We start from the raw sequence: 21540 nt of genomic DNA on the forward strand, positions 1-21540 counted from the left end.
GAGGGGGGTTGGGGATGGATCACATGGGGAGAAATGCCAGATATAGTATGCACCTAAAGTAAAATAAATAAATAAATACAAATTAAAAAAAAATAAAAATCTACCTATGTTATAGGTTGTCAAAGTCACATAGGTGACTAGAGGTTTCAAGTGAGTTACTCTAAAAGAGACTATCCTCTTTAGAACAGAGAGATGAGACTGCTCAAAGTACCTCAGTACACAGTGAGAATTACATTCCCTTTTTTCTTTCTGTGCCTTAGCAATCAGTCAGTTTGAGCCTCCATTTCTGTTCCTAGCCCTAGATTCAGCTGGAGTGATTAATGTTTCCCTTGTGTTTACAGACCTTAAATGCACTGTCCTTTAAAAAAAATTTTCTTTTCTAAGCTGTAGAAATAAATTCAGTTTCAATGATCTCTACTAGTCTTAAAAAAACAACATCCCTGGAATCCTCAGAGGTGATTTCTTGGCATGGAAATGTGTAGTTGATTGTGCTGGGTCCAACAGTAGACTCTGATTAAGGTTGAAATAAAGAGGAAGTAAGAAAGGGGATGATTTAATTGCTCACAAGAAATAAATCTATTGGCTAGAAGGTTTGGTTCAGAGCCTTGCTTCTTCAGGTCTGATGAATTTATAACCATTAATTAAAAATGTACATATAAGATCCATCACATGTAGCATGGTGCCTATCAGGAGTGTGGGAAGAAAATAAATCTCCTAGAATATTAATGAAACCAGTAAGTCTTTGGCTTACCTGGCAGGAAGCTAGCTACCTGACTGCAAACAAAGCCCAAAGATGAATGCCATCAATATTGGTTGAATGAGTCAACATGCCCAGTAAGTATTTTATTAAATGTACTGTAGATGCTGTGAGGAAGAACATCATCACATCATCCATCTGTTTCATTTTCTAGATCAACTAATTAAAAACGACTGAGATTAGAAAGCAGGACAAACTGTTTCAGCAATTTTACAGGAAAAAATACAAACAGCCATCTAAGAAGTATGGGAAGGATCTTTTCAAGGAAATCTTCCCTAAATTGCCTTCATCAAGCCCAACACTTTTTCCCTAAGGCACTTGTTGTATCTTTTCCATTGCACTTGCCTCCTGTAAAATGGGTGGCAATAATGCTACCTACATCAAAGTGCTTTTGTGAAAGTTACAAAAGTGAAAACATACACACATCCCTTTGAATAGTGACCAGAAAATAGTACACACTCAATATATGTCAGCTATTACTGTGATATTGTCATCAGCATTACCACCACAGTGTATGGAAATGATCTCTGGAAAGATTTTTCATTTTTACAGACTTAATGTTTACCCCAGAGCTTAGCACAGGGGAAAGCACTCAATAAATGTTTTCTGAACTAAACTGAGCTACAACTTCTGTGCTTCTAGTAAATATATCTCAGCTGTTGCTTCAGGTTTTCAATGGTTCCTTTTGTTTTTTTGTTTTTTGTTTATTTTTTTCAGAGTCTTGCTCTGGAGGCTTCCAGGCTGGAGTGCAGTGGCACGATCTCGGCTCACTGCAATCTCTGCCTCCTGGGTTCAAGCAACTCTCCTGCCTCAGCCTCCTGAGTAGTTGGGATTACAGGTGCTCATCACCACACCTGGCTAATTTTGTATTTTTAGTAGAGATGAGGTTTCACCATGTTGGCCAGGCTGGTCTTGGAACTCCTGACCGCAGGTGATCCACCTGCCTTGGCCTCCCAAACTGCTGGGATTATAGGTGGGAGCCACCGTGCCTGGCCTGATTCTAATTTTTGAGAAGATAAAAACTAAGAAGAGAGAGAAGGAGAAAAGGGCTGTCATATGTTCATAGCTGAACGTCCAATAGACTAGATCGCCCAAGCCTAGTTATTATGGTTAAGATTACTTCACTGATAGAAATGTAAGGTTCATTGTTTCTTTGATATGCATTTGTAGCCTCTAGCACTTGGAAATGGGGAAGAAATATATGGAAAAAAATCTTCCTTTTTTCCCCATATATTTATATGGAAAGGGATCGGAAATTTAAACTATTTTAAATGGTTAAATTACATTTGGCCACTATGAAATAACATTTTCCAGTGAGCGCCATAGAACACAGGTCCCAAAAGATGATTTGAAAGAAAAGCATTCTCTGGTTAAACTGAAGAGACCTCAAAACTCTGAAACAGGTTTATAATGAACATTAGCATATTAGGCTCTGAGACATTTTGAAGTGAAGAAACCTTTGATTAATTTGCTTCCTAAATTTGAAGGCCATAGTAAAATTTCCCCTCACATAATTTCTGTTAACATTTCATGGAATTAGAGCTCTATGGATCAAACTCTGGAAAATGCTGTACCACAGAAACATATTTATTCAGATTTCCATTTTTTCCTCAGTAAACCTCCATATAATTTATTCTAAAATATTCTAAGTCTATATGCACACAAATAGAGATGTAAACCTTTGTTAATTTGGATGTTTGGTTAAGTAGGATGTTCAGGCTAATTCTGAAAAGGTTAACTGTAGATTAAGTGCTACTATGCCTTTAAACCCTCATTGAAAAGCATTCAGTAGCACTCTCAATCTTAATAAAAAAATTTTTTAAGAGATGGGAAATTTCTCTGCTGCTCAGCCTGGAGTGCAGTGGTGTGATCCTAACCCACTGCAGCCTCGAATTTTGGGGACTCAAGCGATCCTGCCTCCTCAGCCTCCTGAGTAGCACTTAATCTACAGTTAACCTTTTCAGAATTAGCCTGAACAGTCAGCTGTGTGCCATCGTGCCTGGCTTTTCTCAACCTTTAATACTATTCAATAGCTCTGGGGTGGGATCACAGGTTCTGCATTCTTAATCAGCAACCAGATGATGCCAATGTGGCTGGTCTGCAGACCACACACTGAGCAGCAGGTTGCTTTTCTGCCTTGGTAAGCACAGTAAAATAAATATAATAAATTTGTTATTTTGAATAACTTTGTACATGCTGTTGGTGGAACCACATACTGAAATAGTTTAAATTTTTAAAATATCAACTTGTTTTCTTGATACTAGCTTCCTCATAAAAGTGGGGAATAATGGGGGGAAAACATCTAGCTATAAGAATATCACTATCAGCACCTCGTATGAAATCTGCTAATTATAGGTATTCAACAAATGTTAAGTATGTTAACTTACTTGTCATAACCTTTATTATCAGTTATAACTGAAGAAGTGACAGGGATACATCTACTAAGGAGGGAATTAATGATATGAAAATATAACTAAAGAGTAATGAAAATGCTGTTAAACATAGTATCAATCAAACAATATACTATGGACAGTATGTAGATAGAGAGGACAACTGGATGTGCTAATAATGTTGGGATCTAATGCAAGCTCAGAAAAAGAGAAAAGAACCAGAGTAACATTCTGGAAGCAGGTGCCAGTAAGGAAACCTCAGCTAGGGAAGCAGACATAGGCATCTCTGCCCCAAACACATCCTGGAATAATCATAAAGTGAATGGAGATGGGCTTTCCTAGGGAAGCCTACCCAGGGACCAGGAAGCCATCTGGAGAGGGTAAGAAAGGCCGGTCTTCCCTATGAGCCCATCCACCTCCTATACATTATGCTAAAAGAACTAAATCGGTATCGGTTATTTTCATAATTTTCCTACGTTGGCACATTAAGTACCATCCAAGTATTTGTTAACTAGTGATGATTAGTAATATGACTTAGCAGTCGTAGTTTTTTTGTTTGTTTGTTTTTGTTTTTTTTGAGACAGTTTCACTCTTGTTACCCAGGCTGGAGTGCAATGGAGCAATCTCGGCTCACTGCAACCTCCGCCTCCTGGGTTCAGGCAATTCTCCTGCCTCAGCCTCCTGAGTAGCTGGGATTACAGGCACGTGCCACCGTGCCCAGCTAATTTTTTGTATCTTTAGTAGAGACGGGGTTTCACCATTTTGATCAGTAAGGTCTCGATCTCTTTACCTCGTGATCCACCCGCCTCGGCCTCCCAAAGTGCTGGGATTAGTAACATGACTTAGCAGTCGTAGTTTTTCGCTTCAAGTTTTTCAGTAGCCACGGGTAGGTGAATCCATAATAACATAAGGGGATCAGAAAGTTGTTACAATTGTGTTACAATTACAGATGACTATGTTGCAATTATCTTATTATGTTTCAGCGTGTTTTTTGTTTTGTTTTGTTTTGTTTTTTAAGAGTGTCTTAATGTGGTCTTGATGGAGTTTTCCTTGAAATGGCTTTGGCGCCTTTGGTCTTCTGGTACTTGGGTATTATGTATAAATACACTTGGATATATCTATAAATATCAACCAGGCAATTATAGTAGATGATGCACATGCACTGATGATCAACTACATGTGGGTGGTTCAACCCTAGAGTTACTCTTGCTCCCTGATTGAGATGTCCAAGATACGGGCACTTCCTGCCAACCACCTGCTCTACTTCCCGTATCCTAACACTGCCTTCATCACCTCCTTGCTCTTTCCTGTCTCTATGGCCATTCTGAACTTTCTTCAGTTGTCAAGAATATGCTATATTCATTCTTTCTGGGTTTTTTTGGCACTGATTTTTCTCTCTGCTGGGAATATCTGTACTTATGCCTTGTTAATTTCCATTAAACTTTAGGTCTCAGGTTCTCAAAACTCAGAACACTCCACTCTTGCTAACTGCCTCTCTGATGTGTTCCCCTCCACACTCTGTAACACAATACCGATCATACTTGGGTGTATGTGGATACCACTAGTTGCCTAGACACACATATGTGCATATATACATTATAGATAATTCACTAGACTTTCTTAGCTTTGTCACAAGACTGTCTCTCTTTTGCTTACAGTTATAATTCCCAGAACTAGCATACCTAGCACATAGTAGCACTGAATAAGAATGTGTTGAGTGAAAGAATAAGCTTTAAAAAATATTCTAATTGCTCAAGTCCATTGGTGAATGTTCAGACATTTTCAAGAATTGAAAAGAATAATAAGTTATGTATGTTGTTAATTTTAGCTGCAGTCTCATAATTTGCTTATGTTTTTCACAGATCTGGTAGTTTGGGAACAAAACCTATAAAACTGTTTTGCACAAGTCTCCAGATGAGCTGTTTAAGTAATAGTAACTACTAACAAGAGGTCACTTTTTTCCCTAACTGCTCTTTCATACTCTTTTTATACAACTCTGAGGCTGTGAGTGTTCTAGTATTTAAAAAGCCAGCGCTAGTGACCTTTTTACAGTTAGTAAGAGTATGAACCTAGCTTGAACATAACAGTAACAAAAAATAAAACTAAAACAAAATAAACAAAAAGTTACTTATTTGGGCTCAAACTTTGCCAGTAAACCTTTTATTTTTTCTCTTTTTAATTGGTCAGACTTAGGCACGAGGAAAGGGCTTTATCTGTCTTAATTCTTTGTACATTTCTCTATCTTATGACTTTACAAAGCCAAACAATTTAAAAACCATTAAAGTAAAATGCAATGAATATGTAATGCTTTGAAATTAATCTGAACTATACATCATTAAAATACATTGCAGGCCAGGCGTGGTGGCTCACACCTGTAATCCCAGCACTTTGGGAGGCCGAGGCAGGTGGATCACGAGGTCAACAGATCGAGACCATCCTGGTCAACATGGTGAAACCCCGTCTCTACTAAAAATACAAAAAAATTAGCTGGGCATGGTGGCACGTGCCTGTAATCCCAGCTACTCAGGAGGCTGAGGCAGGAGAATTGCCTGAACCCAGGAGGTGGAGGTTGTGGTGAGCCGAGATGGCGCCACTGCACTCCAGCCTGGGTAACAAGAACAAAACTCCATCTCAAAATAAATAAGTAAGTAAGTAAAATAAAATAAAATATATTGCAAATATATGACACTATCCTAATTGAATTATTGTGATGGCTCCCCGTACACTAGAAAATAAATACCAACATTTTTAGGTTGGTAGTCAAAGCCCTCTAAAATCTAGCCCCCATCAATCCTTCAACATTTTCTTGCACTATTTCCCTTGGTATTGTACTCTTTATTATAGTGGAAGTGACTAGCTGTTTGCTACACCAGCACATAGAAGAGGCCCAAATGTTAGCGAAATGTTAAAACCTGGCTTTGTTAACCAATGTAAAATGTGGGGGGTGGGGGGGGGTGGGCATGCTTTCTTTAGATCAGTTGTTTCTCAAACTTTATTGTGCATCAGAATCAGCTAGAGGGCTTGTGAAAACTCAGATTGCTGGGCCCCATCTGCAGAATTTCTGATTCAGTTGATCTGTCTCAGGGCCTGAGGATTTGCAAGCCTAACACATACATTTTCCAGGTGATGCTGATGGTGGTGGTCCAAGAACCACACTTCGAGAATCACTAGTTTGCTTGCTAACTTCAACTAAAGCTGAATGCTGAAAGCACAAGTTCAATATGAATGGAGCTGCCTTTGTGTAACACAAGAATTGTCCTTTGAAAATGAAGTCAGATCATGCCACTCCTCTGCTGAAAACCCTTGCACTGGTTCATCATTTTACTCCCAAGTAAAAGCTGGTGAGCTTACAGTGGCCCATCAGTACATATTCGTTTTTCTCCCCTTCCCGGTCACCTCTCTAGTCTCATCTCCTGCCAACCCCCAACTCCCATTCTGATGCAGCCATGCTGACCCCATGTTATTTCCTTCGCAGCACCTTCCTGTCTGAAGACATTCACTGTAGGTATTCCCTCTCCTTGGAATGTTCTTTCACCAGTTAACTATTTGGTGAACTTCTTCACTGTCTTCAAATCTTTTCTGAAATCCTGCCTTCGCAGTGCTGGGGCCTCCCCTCATCATCCTATCCCATACTATCCCCTCCCACTCCTCTTCCCACCCCAAGCCCTTGGCTCCCTGGATCCCTCTTGTTTTATTTTTTTTCTTCTTTGATGATACTAGCCCCTATGAACTTCTCACAGACTATATATTTCACTTATTACTTAGATTTCTTGTCTGTCTCCTCTAGCAGAGTATAAGCTCCTGGAGGAGCTTGTTCTCTGATGCATCTTAAGTACCGGGCACATAGTAGGTACTCAATAAACAGTAACTGGGTGAATAAATACATGAACACATTAGGTATACTGTATAGCATACTGTTTCAAGGAAATGCTATACAACAGTAACTTTTTGAAAATGTTACCTGTTGCCCTGCAAGATAGTTAACTTATCCAGGTTAATGACAAATTATTTTCTTTCCTCTTTTTTTCCACTTAGTAGTTGGTGCATTCTCACTAAAAATGAGAATGCACCAACTACTAAGTGGTCTGAGGCTATGGGATATACATATACATGTATCTGTTCATTTAAACAAATCCTGTACAAAATGGTGTCAGGAATGAATATGTTCTAGGTTGAAGCAATATTATAAGCAGACCATTTTGTTAGCACATGGAGACTAGGATCCTACATTTTAGGCCCTAAGAGCTGCAGGTTTTAAAGAAGTAATTATCTTTAACACAAGGTATTTTTGATCAATAAAAAGTAGAAACCCTATCATATTATTTTCCACCTTCTGGCTTATAGGACATGACAGTTATTACAATACTAATTTTCACTGTTATTTATTTATCTTTTTAAATATAATATGGTAAGTAGAGACAGGGTCTTCTCCCGTTGCCCAGCTGTCTCAAACTCCTTGGCTCAAGTGATCCTTCCACCTCATCCTCCCAAAGTGCTGGGATTACAGATGTGAGCCACCCCATCCAGCCTAGTTTTTTATTTCTTGAGGTCTTACTCTATGACAGACAATGTGCTAACCCTTTTATCTTATAAATACACATTTTTTTCTTATATATTTCTCATTACACTACAGGCAGGAATTTGACATATGAAGAAACTAAAGTCCAAAGAGCTTCAGTAGCCAGCATAAGGTCACACAACCGGCAATTGGCACTGAATCTTTAACTGTTTGAAACCTCCTAAATATTTCAAAGAAAGTCTGAGTACAAACAAGGAGCAGGAGTAAAACAGAATGCTAGGAGAAATATTATGACATAAATCCAAATTTAAGGTTGCTGTGGAAAGGGAGCAGTACTATATTTTATCTGCCATTATTTAAGAGAAAAAGCTTGTAACAAGCAAGCCCATTCAAATTCCACACTGATATCTTCTCCCTGATGTTCAAAAATATTTTTAAAGAGCAATATAGTTTTTCCTTTAAAAAACTCACAAATAACCCCAAGGTTTCAAATGCTCATTTCCCATTGTATTGCTCTCTTCCTGTCACTGTTTTTGAGATAGAACATGGAGTCCTTGGTAGGGAAAGGAAGGGCATGATCATGAATCTCCATTTATAGTCTTGAGTGGCTTCTGTGATATGATGATTTCTGAGCTGATAGAAGGGTAAATACTAATGTGGTTAGATGAGCTATTCGTCCACATTTGATATTCACATAAGCCTTGCACGCACTCTTCATATTCACATTTCAGATAATGTACTATGAATTGGGTAGATATCTTCAAATTCTATTCTTTTTTCAAATAAACCTCTTTTTCTTTCCTTTCATTTCCTTTTCTCTCTCTCTCCCCATCCCCCACCTTTTTTTTAAGAAAGGTCTGGCTCTATTGCCCAGGCTGGAGTGCAGTGTCACCATCTCAACTCACTGCAACCTCCACCTCCTGGGCTCAAGCCATCCTCTCACCTCAGCCTCCCAAGTAGCTTGAACTACAGGCATGTACCACCATACCTGGCTAATTTTTGTAGTTTTTGTAGAGGCAGGGTTTTGCCTTGTTGCCCAGGCTGGTCTCAAACTTGTAAGCTCAAGCGATCCATTTGCCTTAGCCTCCCAAAGTGCTGGGATTACAGGAATGAGGCACCGCGCGGCCTCCAAATAAACCTCTTCTCAGAGTTATGTCAACAAAAAAGCAGAACCCATTCTACAAGATTTTAGTATTTTGGGGAGAGTATAAAATTATTTTGATATCATAAATTAGTTATAATAGAGTACATTAGAGCAGTGTCAATCAAAATGCATTCATAATAAAACCAAAACTTGTCTTTTATCATGTTTAAGTTCATTGTTAAGGTAAAAGAATAACCCAAGTGCAGTAACCACCCTTTGTTTTATCAGCTTGAATCCATTTATTGTCTACCTTCTACTTACAAATAAAGTCTTTAGATCTTAAATAGCAAGGCTGGGCGCGGTGGCTCACGCCTGTAATCCCAGCACTTTGGAAGGCCAAGGCGGGTGGATCACGAGGTCAAGACATCGAGACCATCCTGGTCAACATGGTGAAAACCCGTCTCTACTAAAAATACAGATTAGCTGGGCATGGTGGCACGTGCCTGTAATCCCAGCTATTCAGGAGGCCGAGGCAGGAGAATTGCCTGAACCCAGGAGGCGAAGGTTGCAGTGAGCCGAGATCGCGCCATTGCACTCCAGCCTGGGTAATAAGAGCGAAACTCCGTCTCAAAAAAAAAAAAAAGATCTTAAATAGCTCTCCCACTTCATCACTTTTTTTTCTTTTTTATTAATCATCTTGTTTTCCAAAATGTGGTGCTACAGGAAATAATTTTACTCTATGGAGAGACAGGAAATTATTTTTGTGAGTATTATACTGTTTTCACCCAACAGGTTGAAAATTCTTGCCTCTTATCAATGAAGAAAGTAACTGATATCTGTGAGTGTATTATCTGAGAATCTCAGTGACCCTCCCTCCCTTGAGTTAGTGGAGTAAAAGATGAAGACTCATCAGTTTTATACAAATCAGCCTATTTTCTGGAAACCACAGATTACTTACGTTTGCAAGCATCTGGAGCTGAGAAGGGTCTCCGCAGGTCACGATAGAAGCCTGGCTTGCACCTCTGGCAATGTTGTCCTTCCGTGTTGTGCTGACAGTCATCACAGACACCACCACTGCGATTCCCTGATGCCTCCCACACATGAACGTCGAAGTGACAGGTCTCAGCATGCCCATTACACTTGCAGGCTGGAAATAAGAAGCGTGGAGAGAAACATTAATAAGTAAAACTAGAGTGATGGGTTATCTCATATTCAGGTAGTTAAAAATAGAATACGCTGGCTGGGTGTGGTGACTCACGCCTGTAATCCCAGCACTTTGGGAGGCCGAGGTGGGTGGGATAACCTGAGACCAGGAGTTTGAGACCAGCCTGGCCAACATGGTGAAACCCTGTCTCTACCAAATACAAAAAAATTAGCTGGGTGTGGTGGCACATGCCTGTAGTCCCAGCTACTTGGAAGCCTAAGGCAGGGTTCACTTGAACCCAGGAGGCAGAGGTTGCAGTGAGCCAAGATCATGCCATTGCACTCCAGCATGGGTGACACAGGGAGAGTCTGTCTCAAAATAAATAAATAGAAATAAAAATAGGAGAAACTGATTGTTAATGTTTAAATTTTTGAGTAGTTAACAGCATAAAAATCAAAGCAATATAGAAATTTTACCTCTCCATCCCCATTTGCCCTGTTTTGCCTCTCTTCAATAGGTTACTACTTTTTTTTTCATTACAGATCTTAATTTAAAAAAACAAGTTTCAGGAGATGCATGAAAATCAACAAAGGGTAGCTTTGTCTAGTTGGGCAGAGACATGATGATGAACTTGCCGACAGGGGTAGATATTTATTATGGAAAGATGACAGAAGTGACTGGCAGTTTTTACCCTCTTTTTTGGTAACACTTCACCATTCCCATTCCTGTTACTTCTCAAGGGTCATCCCTATGGGTCTCCTGACTTTGCTAAGAAAAGCTGAAATTGTCAGGCCTCATGTGAAAATGACCATTCATATTGCAGGGGCAGGCATGAATTCATGCTTACTAATGAGCTTGGAAGGAAGCTGCTGGTGGACAGTGCTTAGTAACTGAGCAATTAGATTGATTTATCTTTCATGAAATAATATTCTTCAGCGGTTGAACTGGTGAGTATAAGGCGGACTCCCATTGAAGCCTCAATTTTCTTTATACTACAGAAGAGGCCTGCAGTATTTATTATATAGTAATTCCTCAAAGGCATTTCTAAGATTATAAGTCAGTAGCATCAAGTGACATGTCTTTGTGTTCTATATGTATTTAGATAGGCAGTTGATTTCTATGGAAAGAGCCAGAAAGGCACCCTAGGAATTCAGGAGAAATTCTTTAGATTCTCTTGATGAGTAATTTAGAATAAGAATCCAGATTTTTGTGGAGGTCAAGTATATTTGAAAATGTTTGTGCTATTGTTTTTCATTGTTTCCTTGATGTGTTATGAAATTCTGACCAGATTCATATCTTTTAAAAGTATATTACAAGATAATTTGAGATTTATTCTTACAGGAAATCCTTTACATTTCCTAGAAACAAAAACAAATCAATATGACTCCAGATTACGCATGGGAAGAGACTTCTCACAATTTTACCCACAGTACCTGCTTTTACATCCTTGTAAAATAGAGGTTTGTGAGTGTTAACATTCTTATGGGCATGTGCATTTCTGTGAACATTTTAAATTGCAAAGAGAAATGGCTCAGGTTTCCATATTTTTACCTTCCTAGTTAATCTCCAACCTCAAACCTCAAGTTAGTCCTGGTAGGGAAATCTTATTCTTGACTTACCAACTTAATTAATTTCAAATCTAATCTTTCATTTCAAGCATCATAAAGTGAAAAGAAAGACATTGTGGTATTATGGGGAAAAGTACCTAATCTGGAGTCTTGAGTCTAGGGATCAAGCCCCCACTATCATATACTAACTTTGGCAAATCACTTAATCTTACTGAGCCTCAATTTCCTGATCTCTATAATGGGATTAATACTACCTGCTTTATTGGGTAGTTTTGAGAACTGAATTCAAGACAGCTATTTTCATGTTTATAATTCACCATCTTAGCAATAAGAGTAATTGTAGAACAGAATCAGATGCTCTTGTTGTCTACTCATGCTTTTATTTTTATTCATTTATTCATTCATTCACTTTGAGACAGTCTTCCCCTGTTGCCCAGGCTGGAGTACAGTGGCGTGATCTCAGCTCACTGCAACCTCTACCTTCCAGTTTCAAGTGATTCTCAAGCCTCAGCCTCCTAGGATTACAGGTGCACACTACCATGCCTGGCTAATTTTTGTGTGTGTGTGTGTATTTAGTCAAGATGAGATTTCATCACATTGGCCTTGGCCTCCCAAAGTGCTGGGATTACAGGTGTGAGCCACCCACCTGTTTTTATTATGTCCAATTATAAAAGGGTCCTTAGCTCTCACAAAGTGTTCAACAAATAGGCAACATATTCTTGGTAAAACAGTCACATTGGCAATGTAACAAACAGTAAGTGTTTTCAGTGGCTGAAGCCACAGTGGGCAGTGATATGGCTATGCTTGTGTAGGTTCTAGTGTTTGTCACTTTGTGTTGTGTTTGTAGAGACAACCAGGAGTCCACAGATAAGCTGACTTTAAAAAGAAGACTTCTGAGTACTGTGGACTTGTTACTTACTTCTGCACTCGTTGGGAGCCCCCGTTTTGCCATCAGCTGCCTCCCACGGCCGGTCGTTGAATAATGGGGCACAGTGCTGGCAGTGGCTGCCTGCTGTGTTGTGCTTACACATGCACTTCCCATGGACCTACAAACAACATCAAGTGAGAGCGTTGAGCACAAACGATGCCAAGGAAGAACATTCTTTGCACAATCTTTTGAAAAATTCAAAAGATTAATATAGTTTCTTGGCTGAAGGGTATATGACCCTATAGAGCAATTCTAAGCTACTGGCTGAGCCAACACTTGAATTCAAATGTACTGGTTAAGTTTTTAATATCTTTAAATATTTAAATTCTTTATGCAAAAGTAATACACCTTCATTCTAGAAAGTTTAGAAATCCATAATCTCATTGCAAAATGACATTAATATCAACATTTGGAGCATATATTTCCAGTACTTTAAAATACACAATTATATTTACAACCTTTTTCACATATTATATTGCAAATATCTTTCCATTTTGTTAAATATTCTCATATAATACACACTTTAATGGCACCCTGTATGATGTAAACTTAATTTATCTGACCACCTATTTAATTGTTATTTAGGTTTTTAAATATTTGTATGTTATATTTGATGTTATAATGAATATCATCATAGCTAAATATTTGTGTACATCTTTATTTCTTTTGAATGCGTTTTCTAGAAGTAATATTGAAAGGTGAAAATGTGTATATTGTTGGGGCTTTGAATACATTTTGTCCTAATGACTGGGCATTTTTTTTTTTGGTCCCCATAGTTTAGAGTAGCTTAGGGTTTACTAAAATAGTATTTCTCACAGAGAGAAATACTTCTGTAGAATTCTTAGAAATATCGGAATTTCAATATTTTTTGTATTATTTCACTAACTTCTAAAAATTAATATTTTGAATCATCCAAACTATCTCCTAATAACTAAGACTTGCAATGAATTCCAATACCAAGATGCATTCCAGTACCAAGATTATTTATTTACACGATGTCATGAATATACAAAGGAAAGGTCTGCAAAGTAGCTTAGAATGGGGTCCATGAGTATGGATCTACGAGGTTGTATATTTTTCCTTGAGAAACAGTGTTAGGGTAACATAAAGGTAACAAACTATATCAACTAGTCAACAAATATGTAATGGGTACCTACAAGGGAAAGTCACTATGCTAGGCCATGTTTGGTACACAAAGCATTAAAAAGTTTTCTGTCTTTAAGAAAGATGAAATATATAATAGCTGGAGAGAAAAAAAAGAGTTACCTAGAAGAAAATAACAGATAAACAAGACAATAAATAAATGTCTAAGCAGCAAAATAATGCTGGAATTCAAAAGATGCAGAAATCACCATAGGTTGACAGCTTTGGAGGGCTTTCTGAGAGAGATGGAGATTGGAGCTGGCCCTTGACACATGGGTGGCATTTCTAACAGGCAGAAGGGAAGAAACTTTCCTTTTCAGGAAAAGGAAACAAAATGAACCAAGGTGTAAGGAGAATCTGTGAGCAAAGTTTATTTCAATGCATCTAAAATATTTTGACTGTGACAAAAAGTAAATTACTAAAAATGACATGTACTCAGAGTGGCCAAACCAAAATGAGTCCCTACGGTAAAGTTTAACAAACCTGAAAACGGTCACACCAATACACTGATGTACTACTGCTTGACCTAAGATAACACTCAAGTAACTTGTGTCATCTCATCCACGACCTTCTTTTAATACTTTCCTCGCACTGGTGGAGACACTCTGCAAATGGCCCGTGCAAGGATCCAAGTGTGCTACGTGACTGCTGTCAGCCTTATGCTCACATAATGACCAAGTTCGGGAATTATACACAGGGCTTAGAAGACTACAGGCTGCTTGAGAATGAACCACGTGATGCCTAAGAATTAGCTGGAAAATTTCATAAGCAGTATGTTGGCGGCCATCTTGCTAAATTTCATTTCAGTGTATTTTCATGTAAAGTTCTCATGCTTCATGAAAATTATAGTTCTTTTAATTCTCAGGGATTAGTGAGTATATAGATTAAAAAAAATAGAGTACGTTGGCTCCTTGAAAAAAGATGTTGCAAAAATTTTTATTAATTTTCTTTATGGAAATGCAACTAATACTATAGATTCAATTTACTGGTTTTGGTCTTGGAATGTCCAAGTATGAATTCAGTTATAATAATATACCTTCTTGGGCATCTTTTCATAGTTCTCTGATACGAAATGTTCATATATCGAAATTCCATGGAGTTATGAGTTCACTACAAATCTCCATTCACACATCCAGGGAAGCTCTAAAGACAAATCTGCACTTACATTTTGAGAGCTGCAGGCATTCAACTTTGCTGCTCTCTAAGAATGAGACTTTTTTCATCCTAGCTCCTGGATATCTGATTTTTCCTATCCATTTTTTATTATAAAGTATATGAAGTAAAGGTGCCTCAGTCATATTACTTTTTTCAAACCTTTTTAAATTCAGGGTTCTCTCTCATGAAAACAATATAAACTCTTGCCAATCAAATAACTTCTATGTGGCAAATTTCTTTAAAGGTTCTCAGGAAAAGCTTATGATTCTTTTACTTGTAGTACTAAACGCTAATTTTGAAGAAAAGGGAGTCTTTGAAAAAAATGACTGTAGAAAAAAAAATCTGGCTGGGCGCAGTGGCTCACGCCTATAATCCCAGCACTTTGGGAGGCCGAGGCGGGTGGATCACGAGGTCAAGAGGTCGAGACCATCCTGGTCAACAAGGTGAAACCCTGTCTCTACTAAAAATACAAAAATTAGCTGGGCATGGTGGTGCACGCCTGTAGTCCCAGCTACTCGGGAGGCTGAGGCAGGAGAATTGCTTGAACCCAGAAGGTGGAGCCGAGATCATGCCATTGCATTCCAGTCTGGGTAGCAACAGCGAAACTCCATCTAGAAAAAAAAAACAAAAAAACTCTTCCAAGGCTGAAGAATTTTAGTAAGATGAAGGCATCCTTATGTAACTGACAGAAGTAGTGCAATGGAGACTAGTAGGAAACATGTTTTGCAATTGTCTAATCCTACAGATCAAAAAAACAAGTAAAACTTACCTTCAAAACACATAAATAATCTGACAGAATTAGAGTCAGAGTTCCTGCTGTTAATGGAATTACACGGAGTTCTGTCTAGGGAGAGCATTAGGGAAAATGTTAAGGGGTGTAAAGTAAATATGATAGAAAACGAGGTCAATTTGTGCTCTGTATAAAACTTCTAAGTGTGATCCCTGAGTCTGTGTCCTGAAGGGTACATGGGATTTTCCTTAGGAAGCAAAGACAAGAATGTAAGAACCCTAAAGAAATAGTTAGGGACAGTCAATACCAGAAGTATGTGTTTGAGAGGTAGGTTCAATCCAGATCATGGAATACACTAAACATTACCTTTAAAGAGGCTGAAATTTATCCCATAGGCAATGCAGATCCATTGAAGAGTTTTGAGTGAAAGGGATATTAAACACACTTTATTTTCTCTTAAAACATTCTTTCTACCTCTCTCCTGTCTTGCCTGTTATATTCTTTCCTCCCTTTCTCCTTGTATAGTTTCTTCTCTGGCTTTTCCCCCAGCTCATGCCTTCCAATAACCAGTGACACCCACATGTATTTTCTGAAAATATTCGGATGTTGAAAAAGTTAATTTCTTTTTCCTAATTATCCAGTTATGTCAGCATGTTAATTCTTATGTACTGTCTTTGCATCCTCTCCATTTTTTAATTTTACTCATGTTTAATTTTTTTTTTTAGGGTCAGGTTCTTGCTTTGTTGTCCAGGCTGGAGTGTAATGGTGTGATCACAGGTCACTGACACCTTGAATTCCTGGGCTGAAGTGGTCCTCCGAGCTGAGTATCCTGAATAGCTGGGACAACAGGCACATTCACTACGCCCAGCTAATTTTTGTAGTTTTCGTAAAGACAGGGTTTTGCTACATTATCCAGGCTGGTCTCCAACTCCTAGGCTCAAGTGATCCTCCCACCTCAGTCTTCCAAGGGTTTGAGATTACAGGCATGAGACTTTACACCTGGCCCTCTTTTCCACTTTTTAGCAACCATGTACTGAATCCTGTATGAAGACAGGTGCTGCAAAGTATTGTGAATCCTCTTCAAAGGAGTGCAACCATCATCCTAGGTTCAATTTATCAGGTTTGGTCTTGGAAGTCCTAAGGCCTATACATAATATCACCCAACACATAGGTTTATCCTGCCACAAATCCCAGGCCTCAGGAGGCCACAGACATTTAGAGTTGCCTCATCGAACATTCACATGTATTACAAGACAATGTTGGACAGGTCAATTCCCTCTGCAGTGAGGATTTCAGAGCATTCCCTTGCTCCCACATGCCAAGGATTGGGATGAACCTCCCAGGGTCTGAAAGATGCTAGCCTGGCAAATTTTTCTGCATACAGAAAAATTCAAGGAGCTGTCATTTTGAGAATTACCAAAAATAGCTGTGAATCATTACCTAGACAATTTGAAACAAGAAATCCTTCCTCAGCGATACAACCGTTGCTGTTCAAGCTTGAAAGATCACCCACTATTTGATGCTCGTGAAAAATGTGCAAGTAAAACTAGGTCTTCATTGAAAAAAAAAAACAGAAAAAGGAAACTTTAGTAACACGTTAAACATAGCTCTTGTTTGGTATACAAACATGAAGTAGATAAGGAGCAGGAAAATGGGATTATGTATTTAAAGTTTAGTTGAAGAAAAGCGGTATCTACTATCTAATTAAAAATTGAGTAATTTACCTTAACAGCAAAACCACAACTTCTAATGACCCAAGAGGTAAATAGAATTTTGGATATTCTATGACTTCCATAAACTTCTCTGTTATGCTAAGAATACTCTTCTCTGTCAGTGTCAAAAGTAGCCAGCAATCATGTGGTTGAGTTTGAAACTGACCAGGCAGGAGGCTGTGGGAAGCTGGTCACTGACAGCATCAAGCATCTGGGATGGACGTTTATCAAGACTGTTGTAGAATATTTAAACACTGAATAGAAGATTGGCTTAAACAACTTTTAGATTCCTTCTAGTCTTAAGGTTCTATGATTTCAAGGCCTGTTTCTCTGTATTCTGAATACTATTTGATTGCAGGCAACTACTCATAATCCTTTTTGAGCTCCCAAAGAAAATGTAAATGACATATAGCTGGGTCCTGTTGCCATCTCACCAATGCAGAACGTTTCTGGAATCATCCGAAAATCAAATGAGGAAAAGCTAGGAGAGTATTTCCTCTTTCCTGCAGGCACTACCCAATGTGACACAAATGGAAAAGTAAATAAACATTAATAGTCTCTGAAGAACTTTTATTCATCTGTATCGATTATACTTCGATGAAAATAAATACTATTCTTTTTACTCGCCTTCAGATTTTTTCTCTCTCTACTGCATATTTCCCATTGCTTGTGACTACAGTACTCTTGGACTAAATGTCATTCTAGTTTCTCCTCCCAAATAAAGATGTATTTTATCACCCAGATGTTTACCACCGACATTGACTATAAGGGAATTACAAAAGCAGAAAATCCATCTGGTTAATGCTTTTGAGGGACTTACGTTAACTAAATTCTTCTAGAAACGTCTGACAAAATTTGTTTCTAACTTGCTTTTCAAGAAAGGAACAACTATTGTTTGAGTCTCTTGTTGATCATGTCTTACTACAAACTGTAATAAAGGTTATTGAAAAAAAGATTTATTTTATAGCAAAGCATGCAGACATCTTTGAATTTTGTAAGTTGAGTAATTTCCTTGTTCTACTGTGCCATTATTATTTATATACGTTATTTCATTTCATTACCATGCAACTTTTCATTCCAATTGAAAATGAATATTCTTTCAGACCATCATGGGAACTTTAAAAAAATGTGAGAAGAGGATACAAACAGGGCTTATTCTATGGACCATAGAAAAATGCCCACTTAGCAGCTGCAGCAATTCATGAACCTCTATAGCTATGACGCATAATTGAGAGAGTGAAACAACGCTATGCAGCAATTGAAGACCAAATGTAAAGGCAAAAACTGATTAATTTCTAAAGAGATAACATGTTCCTTTTGGAGAAAAGGATTAAACTTCTAAAATAAGAAACTTGTTATTCATGAAAAGAAATAAATTCTAATAATGGGCTAGCCTGTTAGAACCTGCTGCTCTTATTAAGGACAAAAACACGCACAACAAATGCTACAACACAACCTTTGAATAGAAAGCATTGTGATGAAAACATGTTTTTTCATTAACGAATAAAATATGCCCTTTTCCCATTAAAGGTTTGCATGTTTTAATTTAACAGACGAAGTAGAAGCTGTATGGTGAATATCAAGCATAATAATTGAGTTTGGTGAAAAGGGGGCCTGAAACCTGATGTCAGAATGGGGCAAAATAGGTTGAAGGTTGAGTGTTTCAAACCCTTGCCCAATAATATAAGTAGCAAAAATGCAAGAAGAAATGAAAAGCTTTACAGTTTATTCTTTGGTCTATCCTTGACCACTAGAGAAAACACACTCATAAAAAAGCATGGGCAATCCAATAAAGATGGGCATAGGGTAAAAACAATTATGATTAAAGAATACAAATTGGCCAGTACTTAAGGCTTCATTCCTCCCATCTAGGCTGTAACCTGAAATTCTTTCTGTAGAAATTCATTCCTTTAGCTCTAGAATGATGTTTTAGGTTCAAGACCTCCTTACAAAAATGCACTTACCCTCAGGAGGGGCAAATACTTATATTAGCAAAAATATGTCAGCAGGGATTATAATCACGTAACATAACATACATTACATTCTATATAAAGCTAAATACATTTGATTTAAGGATAGCCCTTTAACATGACATTGTTTTCTCAGTATTAAAATGTCCTTTGTGTTCCCATCACCGAGGCAAAATAAAAAGCTGTCTAGACTTCATTCCTAGAACTGTGACTTCTTAGGAGAGGGAAAGGGAATGTCTTAAGAGGAGAGAGGAGCCAAAAACAATCTGTGCCTAATTCACTAATTTGCCAAAACCTTGCTCTGATGGACAGACCTGAAAAAACCATGAATGAAGCCAATGCAAATTCCCTAAGAAAACGGCATTTAGTGCACAGCATGGGAATCATACAGTATCCGCTTCTCTCTACTAGACTGTAAGACCTTGCAGGGAAGAAACAGTGGCTTAAATGTCTTTGAATCCCTGGTAACTGACATATAATGGGTTTACAATAAATATGTAGTTTTTTTCATTCAGTGAATATATATATATTATGGAGCCTTGAGAACTTAAGTTAGTGAGCTTAGTCTCATTTTTAAAACTGCCAAGAAGGCAGAGTGATAATTATGCATTTGAATTGGGAACGAGATCATTTCCTTGTCACATTTAGCTTTGTCCAGATTGCTTCCTATAACGGGTATACAGACTTATACCTGGGCAAGGCATGTTGATAATAAATATGTCCTCAGGTACAGTGGTCATGTCTGGGAGATCTACTGGCAGCCCAAGGAATGTGGGTCAGTCATGAATGTGAGATAAATAATAACAATAGTAATAGTAACTAACACTGAGTCGCTCTTACTATATACCCAGGCACTGTTCTAGGCATTGTGTAAATATTCATTCATTCACATGAAAACCCTATACAGTAGGTATAATTATCATTGTCCAGTTTCACAAAGGAGAAAATGAAGGCCCAAAGAGTTTAAGTAATTGGTCCAAGAACACAAAGTCAGTAAGTGGTAAAGCTCCCTGAACTCTAGCAGTCTCACTCCAGCATCCTCATCTTAACCCCTAAACTATGGATTATAAGACCCTCGGCAGTAGGATTCTGAGGAATACACTTTGGCCAAGTCTCTTCAGGATGACACTTAAATAAAACTGGTGTGTCCTCGCAAAACTTGTCCTTTAAGTAAGAGCTCTCCAGGACAGAGTGTAGTTTGGACTCACCGTGAGCCACTTCCTGTGTGCTCTGTGCTTGAATGGATTATTGGTCCTCTTCCTCTGAAAGAAGCCAAGCAACTTTGAGGATAGGTCAATACAAGGAGACTGGCCCCAATTTCCCACACCTGGAATAAAGTTCAGGCCAAGGAGGGGTAGAGAATACTTTTTGATCTTCATTTGTTCTATGTAAAACCTTTCTATCTGCACACTGGAGATTCTGTTGCCTTCTAGGGGAATTTCCAGCCCCCCCCCCCCCCCACAAGCCTCAACAAGTCCTTATTAGGAACTCCTTTGAATAAATTTACAAACAGAGATGACAGTAGGAATGTAAATAAACTCTAATTAAAGATTTGCTCTTTCTGGATAGCACCTCCTTGATGTTATTTACCATCCATATTAGGATCTGGTAAGGATGATAACAGATAGTGTGATGAATTTTAGTCAGTTTAAATTTAGTTATGAAGAATAAGAAGTACACGGCGCATCACTGAACGACTTAGGTAAATTTTAAAAAGAGGTTGCTGGCTTATTTCCTTTTTTTCATGTATAAAATTTCATATCCCCCAAAGCTTTGAATTATTTATCTAAGTGCAAGTTCATCTATGCCATTGGCACATGCTACTACTTACTGTAAGAAATCTGGAGCTGGGGCCGGGCACGGTGGCTCATGCCTGTAATCCCAGCACTTTGGGAGGCCGAGTCGGGTGGATCACGAGATCAAGACATCGAGACCATCCTGGTCAACATGGTGAAACCTGTCTCTACTAAAAATGCAAAAAATTAGCTGGGCATGGTGGCGCGTGCCTGTAATCTCAGCTACTCAGGAGGCTGAGGCAGGAGAATTGCCTGAACCCAGGAGGCGGAGGTTGCGGTGAGCCCAGATCGTGCCATTGCACTCCAGCCTGGGTAACAAGAGCGAAACTCCGCCTCAAAAAAAAAAAAAAAAGAAAGAAATCTGGAGCTGAAGAGTATTTAGAAGTGCAAGTGTGCACACACACACACACACATTTCCAAATAAGACCATATCTGTATACACTGATTGGCCCCATCTGTATACATCTATACATATATGGGGGGCACTGATTCCAAGACTGCTTAAAGTTGTGATTCAGCAGATCTTTTTTTGTAGCATTACAGCTGGAACTAAGACCTAAAAAGTTTTGTGGTTTATCTTTCTATATACAGCATGGCCACTTTTGTAAAAATTAGATTAGCCAAAAATAAAATAAAGCAAAAAC

General features: G+C 38.4%; 1 protein-coding gene across 3 annotated transcripts in view; it reads right to left on the minus strand.

Moving 5' to 3' along the window:
- The window catches only part of NTN4 (netrin 4), a 125571-nt gene that overhangs the window by 46592 nt on the left and 57439 nt on the right, over nucleotides 1–21540 (minus strand). For all 3 annotated transcript variants that reach the window (XM_035257342.3, XM_002752876.7, XM_009004394.5), the window contains exons 4-5: nucleotides 12382–12508; nucleotides 9709–9897 (exon numbers count right to left, since the gene is read on the minus strand). In XM_035257342.3, coding sequence (XP_035113233.1) covers nucleotides 9709–9897; nucleotides 12382–12508 — 316 coding nt within the window. The remainder of the gene's footprint in view (nucleotides 1–9708; nucleotides 9898–12381; nucleotides 12509–21540) is intronic.

The sequence above is a fragment of the Callithrix jacchus genome, chromosome 9, assembly GCF_049354715.1.
Source record: "Callithrix jacchus isolate 240 chromosome 9, calJac240_pri, whole genome shotgun sequence".
NCBI lineage: Eukaryota > Metazoa > Chordata > Mammalia > Primates > Cebidae > Callithrix > Callithrix jacchus.